Below are 7,717 nucleotides of genomic sequence, written 5' to 3'. Positions count from 1 at the left end.
GGGAAGGAGATTGGATTGGATGGAAGGTTGAAGCAGGGAGTAAGAGTGGGTAAAAGAGGAACTGATTGGTAGAGGAGGGAGTGACAGTGAGAGGAGGAAGGGAGAAAGTGGGAAATGAAATGGAAATGGGAGAAAAGAGGGAGTGAGGAGAAATATTAGGGGAGCTGAGGGGGACAGGACTGAAGAGAGAGGGAATAGGATTATTGTAAAAAACAAAACGTTCTGAAGAAAGGTCTCTGGACCTGAAATGTTAACTATGCTTTCTGTTATGCTGCTAGACCTGCTGTTTTCCCTCCAATAATTTCTGTTTTATTTCTATATCCAGCATCGGCAGTTGTTTGGCTTTTTTTGTATAGGATAATTGTAAATTGGCACTTGGGTAGATGTGGGCAGGAGAGGAGAATGTGAGGATTCAGGAAGCAATACAGTGCTATGGGAATTTAGGAAAAATGAATCAGGAATGTGTGTGGATAGAAGGTGTGGATGGTTAAAAGGAGCAATGGAGAAAAATGCCAGAGCAGAATGGTCAGTACATTCTGACATGTTTTTAATGGATATATTTGCTTCCTTTCACACATGGATCTAAATGTTATGTGAAAACAGCATTGCATGCACAAAATTCCCAAGTACATCATGGGCTCAGAAAACTTAACCCATAATGATGATTCGCTTGCCTCTTGCAAGTCATGACATTTATCCAACATTTACAGTGCTAATTACATAACATTTCACCTTTCAAAGGTGATGTTTATCTTAAAAAAAACGGTAGAGCAAGCTGGAGTAAAATGGTATAAATTGTCTTGCGGAAAACTATTTGTGATGTTTATATTGATTAGTGGGTTTCTACACTTGTACCAATACTCACTAAAAAATCAAAGCATGGAATCTTCTTGCCTGACAGAATATCCGGACCATTTAAAAGGTCAGGCAGGAGAATCCAGTTTCCCCATGGCAGCTTAAATTTTTTCTATTAAATTCTCAGAATATTCCAGGCAAATCAACTTTGCTGACCTGTCAGGAACATCTTTTGCATTTGTTTGTATGTTATGAATACTCATTAACACCCAAGCCCCTGGAATGATATTTACATGTCATAGAGTCATGCAGTCTTGTTAGACAAAACCAGGAAATGTTTGTGCTGACAGAGAGAGAGAGAGAGAGAGAGAAACTCAGCATATATGAGTCATGTCCCTGGCAGAGTAGACTTCATCTTCCAAGTTCTGGTGAATACAAACTTCTTCTGTTATTTGACTCTTCCTTATCAATTTTAAACCCTTCCACCTCTCCATTGCGGGTAAAAACCTGGTCATCAGATGTGAGGTATTCTCGGTGCTGTTGTACATGTTGCATACATTTGGTCCATTCCCAGAACCTGTGCTGTTCCAGTTACCCCGGCCATCTTCCATTTCATCAGGAGGCCTAGGATGGACTGTATCTGCAAGGGCACCATGTGCAAAGCTCTGGTGTAGCCAACACCGCTCTCATCCTGATGGTCACCTTTGTGTGTGGCTGCATCAAGCTTGGTAGACCCTCAGTACCAAGTGTCAAAAATGGTACTGAGGTTCTACCTGTCCCTGGTGTTAAGATTGGGAGTGGCCTTGGCACTGTCAAATGCTCCAAGTAATTGGATTATTCTGTATCACCTGTACTTTGTGGAGAAATTTGCAAAGAAAAGCATCTTTGACCACAAGACCATCAGGAAGCGGTCAGCACATAGTGGCTTTGAGACCATGTGGGAAAAGGAGAGGGTGGATCCTATCAGGTGGTTCCCTGAGCAGACTATCAAAGTCATTTGCAGAATGTCTCCTGGCAGAACTTGCCAACAAGCACTAAGACATTACTTGGCTGGTGGTGAGAAGGACACGACCTGTGAAATCGTGTGCCACTACAGGCTGCTTTTGGTGGGGACAGTGATAGAGAATGCCCACATCTCTTGCTAGAATGTGCCTTTGCTAGATAAGTCTGGAGAGAGATGCTGTGCTTTGTGTTGAGGTTCGTTCCGAGCAGCTCCATGACACAGGAATCTGTGCTGTACAGCCTGTTCCCAGGGACACATACTGAGACAAACATCGACTGCACTTAGAGGATCATCAACTTAGTGAAAGGTGCTCTTTGGTCTGCCTGAAACCTGTTGGTCTTCCAGTGCAGGGAGTTGACCTTGAGTGTGGCAGACTGGCACATTGTAAGATCCAGGACAATGTGCTGAGGGATGCAGTAAAGCTTGGGGCACTTGCTGCCAAGGTACAGTGGGGAAAGACTACTGTCTAAGAGATTTTAGCTAAAGTACAATGGGAATCTGTTCAGTTATTGGACTTTCCCAATGCCTCAAGTCTATGTAAATAGTATCCTTGCATTATGCTTTTTGTTAGAACTGTTAGAAAGCCAATTTCTAATGTTTGTTTGTTTGTTGTTTTCCTTCCTTCCTATGCAAGGACTGTACAAAACCAAACTGCTTTAGTGATTATGTGTGTATATAAAAAAATTTTTATAAATAAAGTATATTTTTGAAACTAAAAAAGTCAATTTTAAGCTCTTGCCTGTCACAACAATGTGGGCAGCATCTGCCTCTTGGGTAAAGACAGATTGAAGTATTCATTTAACAACCCAGCTATGCCTCCTGTCTCCATGTATGAGTCACCTTTTTGGTCCTCATTATCCCAAATCCTTTTAACATTCTTGTACGATTGATGTACTTATAAAAAATTTAGGGATTTACTTATTTGTTAGTCTTTTTTCATAATCCTTATTTGCTTCTCTTATCTGCCTTTTCACATCACCTCTGAACCTTCTGTATTCAGCTTGGGTTCTCAATTTTATTTTCTCCCTGCCCCATGTTGTAAACACACCTCTTACCTTCTCTCTACATTGTCATCTAGGGAGCTTTGGAGTTGTTTGTCCTACCTTTCCCTTTTGAGAGAATATACGTTGTGTGTAATCCATGTTATTTTGAAGGAATTTCTGTATTGCATCTCGTAGACAGTACACAGTGTCAGTGATGGAGGGAGTGAGTGTGGTGCCAATCAAGTGAGTTGTTTTGTCCTGGATAGTGTTCAGCTTCTTGAGTGTTATTGGATCTGCAGTCATCCAGGCAATGTTATTTTTATTCATTTGTGGGACCATGAGTATTGCTTGCTGGCCAGCATTTATTACCGGTCCCAAGGTGCCCTTGAGTTGTGGAGAGTATTCCATCATATTCCTAAATTGTATCTTGTGGATGGTGGACAGGCTTTGTGAAGTTAGGGATGAATTATTGTCTGTGGGGGATTCACAGTCTGTGATAGCTCTTATAGTCACTATATTTGTGTAACTGGTTCAGTTCAATCTCTGGTCAATGTCTGTATGTTGATAGGGAAATTCAGTGATGGTAACACCATTGAATATCAAGGCACAATGGTTAGGTTCTCTCTTGTTGGAGATGGTTATTGCCTGACATTTCTGTGGAATGATTGTAATTTTTAACATTTTTCCTTTCCTTTCTGTTCTCTTTCTCTCTTGGCTGCATGTGTGACTGAATGAGTGTCACAAGCCATTGCCTGGGTTTTGAACAGGAATAAACCCTTATTTAATCCTCGAGAATTTCCAACGAGTCATTTTAAATTGGACTTCACAAACAGGATTTAGTGAAACACACCATCATCTAAGAAAAATGAGAAAATAGAATTATAAATTACCCAAAACACATACAGGCGAGCGGACAGTAAAAATAATTCAACTGTCTTTCTTGTCCTGACACCTACATGCATAAACTATGAGCTGAGAAGTAGATAGTCACATGAGAAAACACTAATCCATCTCATTGAGCAGATTGACTTACTGGTTTTAGGCCCACTTCTATATTTGATCTATATAAAAAGCAAATTTTCCCCAGTTTTGCAATCATGTACCAAAGCTTTTTAATGATTTAGTTTTTCACAGGATCTGGGCATCACTGGAAAGGCCAGCTGATGATCTTAGTGGCTCTAGATCATTTCAGAGAGCAGTTAAGAGTGAACTACATTGTGGATCTGGCGTCACACGAAGGCCAGGCCTCTCATTTAGACATGGAAGACACTAAGGTCCCTTCCTACAGGATATTAGTGAACCGGATTGTTTTCTTTTCCAACAAGGATCATTTCATGAGCGTCATCCAAGAGAGTATCTCATCTAGAATTGAATTTAAATTCCACTAATTGTATTTTGAACCCATGCCCCAAGAACATTGGGTTCCCACCTCAGGCGACTGACTGTGTGGAGTTTGCACGTTATTCCCGTGTCTGCATGGGTTTCCTCCGGGTGCTCCGGTTTCCTCCCACGGTCCAAAGATGTGCGGGTCAGGCCATGCTAAAATTGCCCGTAGTGTTAGGTAAGGGATAAATGTTGGGGTATGGGTGGGTTGCGCTTCGGCGGGTCGGTGTGAACTTGTTGGGCCGAAGGGCCTGTTTCCACACTGTAAGTAATTTAATCTAATCTACAAAACATTAATCTATGTCTCTGGGTTATTGCTCCAGTGACATTACTGTGTCACCATCACCCCTGAAGGCATGACTCTGCTTTTGTGTCAGGAGGGAGGGTAATACTTTGTACATTTTGCAAATCCTTCTAGAATATTGCCCCACTCTATCTATACAACCTCCCCTAGTGCTATAAACATCCTGAAATCCTATCCTTTTCAGCTCAGTATTAACCATTTGAGCTAGAGCACTGTGCATTAAGCTGCATTGGTCTCTAGCGCTGCAAGATCCTCCCTGAACTTTTCCTTCAATATTTATCTGAAAACTTCCTTGGCTTTTTAAAAATAATCAATTTTTTCAGATTTGGTGGACAATCAATTCAAACCTTCAACATAATTCATCTTTATTTTGATCAAATCAACTGACATAAGAAATCAAAAATTAAGATTACTGAAAGGAAATATAAAACAGTCCCCTCATTTGGATCCTCAAATCCAATCCACCTACTCCAAGGAGATATAATGTGCTTTCATTTTGAAAGAATTTTTTTAAGAACCAAACCTTGTGCTTCATTTTGTGACAGATGCAATGTATTTGATTCTAAAGCTCGAAAAATCATTCATTAAGTGTAATAACGACATCATCGTGCTCTCCCTTCCATAACATTTCGCCCTGAAAGTCTAGCAGTCCATGCTTCCTGGCCCTCATCAAAATCCCAACGACTTTATCTGAGACAGTAACATATCTGTCAAACAGATTGGCAAAGGTAACCCTGGTTTTCCCATCCACTCCCAGTATCCCCATGGTCCTGATAATGAAGCACATCTCCTGCATTTCCTTGTACACGTGTTCCTGAGCTCGCTGGCCTCTCTCTGCCGTCTTGCTTCCCTCCTTTGGCTGTCCATAGCCCTGATCTCCTTTCTTCAATCGGAGGCTTTTGGCATAATCGTAGTCAAACTCATCACTGAAAGGGTTTGTCTTTTGCCTCTCAATGTGATCCTCGGCCCATCTCAGCCAGGCCTTCTTCAGGTCTTCCATCGTGCGCACTTGGGCATTTGGGACTGATCTCTTCCTTTTCCCTCTGTCAGCTGCATCATCCTTCTTTTTAGGTTCTTTCTCCTTCCTTTTCTCTCCTCCACTGATCCTGTCTTCGCCAGTCACACTGCCTTTCTCTTCCTTCTCCCACTTCTCCCAAGTTTGTGAGATCTCCGATGCCTTCTTGTGACACAAACGCCTCCTCGTGGGTGACCTGTTGGCCAAAAATGGTTTTGGTGCCACATCTGGTTCCGGCTGATTGAAACGGTCAGTCATGAAACTCACCAGCTCGTTACTCCCTGACTTGGATCTGTTATTAACTGTTTTAGTGACTGGAATAGTTCTGATGCTCAGTTCCGTTCCTTGAGATCCACTCAGCTCCTTGCTAGAGTTCACATTTCTGCCTGGCCGGGTGCTTTCGGGTTTAATTTGGAGAACCTTTGCTAGCCTTTCCTGCTTGGTGATCCAGCTTCTGTTTTCCTTGACAGGGTCGTCATCTTTAAAACCTTCAGGGAGCCAGCCTTGAGGCTCTGATTTCTGTCTGAGCGAATGCTCATTTGCCCATTTCTGCCAGTTTTTGGCCAAACTGTTCACCAGGGAAACGCACCTGAATTTCTTGATGGCTTTACTGGCTGGTCTTGGAGACCTGGTTTCGGTATTCATTGTGGCGTGAGCAGCTTACAGAGCGAGGAAGTGTGTGTTCAGCCTTGTTGAGCTTTAACTCAGCACTGGATGAGATTGATTTCAGCTGCTTTATATAGAACGTTGATTGGAAGGTATTTAAAGCATGAGCGGTATTTCAGTTTCAGGACAAGCTCCGGGCTCACTCTGAGCCATGGAAATGTACCCATCACAGATTGGCTTTCACTCTGAGGACTTGGCTGCGCTCCAGTCTCTGCAAAATTATGTCAAGCTACATTCTATATTAAAGTGACAGGTGGACAGACGCAGGATTAGTGCAGTCTATCTGATCTAACTAACTCAAGTCCAGCGGAGTCTCTCTCAAGACGAAAGCAATATTATCTGGAGCAAAACAATGCTGCAACAGTGGAAGGAAGAATACAGGGCTAATATGGTATGGCAACTTTGTGGTTATATTACCAGACCAGCAATCCTGAGCCTTAAACTAATGATCCAAAGAATATGAGTTCATATGCCATGAGAATAAAGATTTACAAGGATGTTGCCAGGGTTAGAGGATTTGAGCTATAGGGGGAGGCTGAACAGGCTGGGGCTGTTTTCCCTGGAGCGTCAGAGGCTGAGGGGTGACCTTATCGAGGTTTACAAAACTATGAGGGGCATGGATAGGATAAGTAGACAAAGTCTTTTCCCTGGGGGCGGGGAGTCCAGATCTAGAGGGCATAGGTTTAGGGTGAGAGGGGAAAGATATAAAAAAGACCTAAAGGGCAACTTTTTCACACAGAGGGTGATATGTGCATGGAATGAGCTGCCAGAGGAAGTGGTGGAGGCTGGTACAATTGCAACATTTAAGAGGCATTTGGCTGGGTATATGAATAGGAAGGGTTTGGAGGGATATGGGTCAGGTGCGGGCAGGTGGGACTAGATTGGGTTGGGATATCTGGTCGGCATGGATGGGTTGGACAGAAGAGTCTTTTTCCATGCTGTACATCTCTATGACTCCAACTATCTATGAGGTTGTTGGATTGTCTTTTAAAAGCTCATCTGGTTCATGAATGTGTTTGAATCACTGTTCTCCCCCAGTTGATATGTGACTCCAGCCCAGAAGAGTGTGGTTCACAAGTAACTACCCTCCAAAGTCATCTGTAAAGCCTCAGAGTAATGATGAACAATTGTGCTAATTTTTTAAGTTTTCACTAAGATAAATAATTTAGCAAACTCAATTTTGTCAGAACTTAAAATTATTACAAAAGAACCATAGGCAAATGGGGGAAAATATTTCAATGGTAGAAGTGGCTTGGATTTGGATACACAGCCTGATGAGTTGTTGGCTACAGCTTTATAGCCTTCAGAAGGGAACTGGACAATACACAATGCAAGAAAAATTGCCATTGTATGGGGGAGAAAGTGATACAGACTCAATGAGCAAATAGTCTCATTCTGTGCGATACAGCTCCAAGATTCTCATCAACAATGTGAATGAATATCAAAGAAGCCCATTTGGCTCCCAATGCACTTTTCCCTGTGCCTAAGAATTATATTTCAATTGATAAACACATCAGGGAAGGACGTGATCCATTGACCTTGAAGCATTAACTTGGAGAGGTGCTGTT

At 42.3% G+C, this 7,717-nt stretch overlaps 1 protein-coding gene across 1 annotated transcript; it reads right to left on the bottom strand.

Annotated features, from left to right (window-relative positions):
- Positions 1–4,859: 4,859 nt before the first annotated feature.
- abraa (actin binding Rho activating protein a) lies at positions 4,860–6,167 on the bottom strand. The gene has a single exon (XM_060836552.1). It carries the CDS (start codon positions 6,126–6,128, stop codon positions 5,046–5,048), a length of 1,083 nt encoding a protein of 360 aa, XP_060692535.1. The 5' UTR covers positions 6,129–6,167; the 3' UTR covers positions 4,860–5,045.
- Positions 6,168–7,717: the final 1,550 nt, after the last annotated feature.

Source organism: Hemiscyllium ocellatum, chromosome 15 (genome assembly GCF_020745735.1).
Source record: "Hemiscyllium ocellatum isolate sHemOce1 chromosome 15, sHemOce1.pat.X.cur, whole genome shotgun sequence".
Lineage (NCBI taxonomy): Eukaryota > Metazoa > Chordata > Chondrichthyes > Orectolobiformes > Hemiscylliidae > Hemiscyllium > Hemiscyllium ocellatum.
The sequence above is the reverse complement of the archived record's forward strand: the minus strand, read 5'-3'. Positions and strand labels throughout refer to the sequence as shown.

What these genes read in the sequence shown, in the direction of transcription:
- abraa (XM_060836552.1), bottom strand. Translation starts at nt 6,128, where the DNA reads ATGAATACCGAAACCAGGTCTCCAAGACCAGCCAGTAAAGCCATCAAG.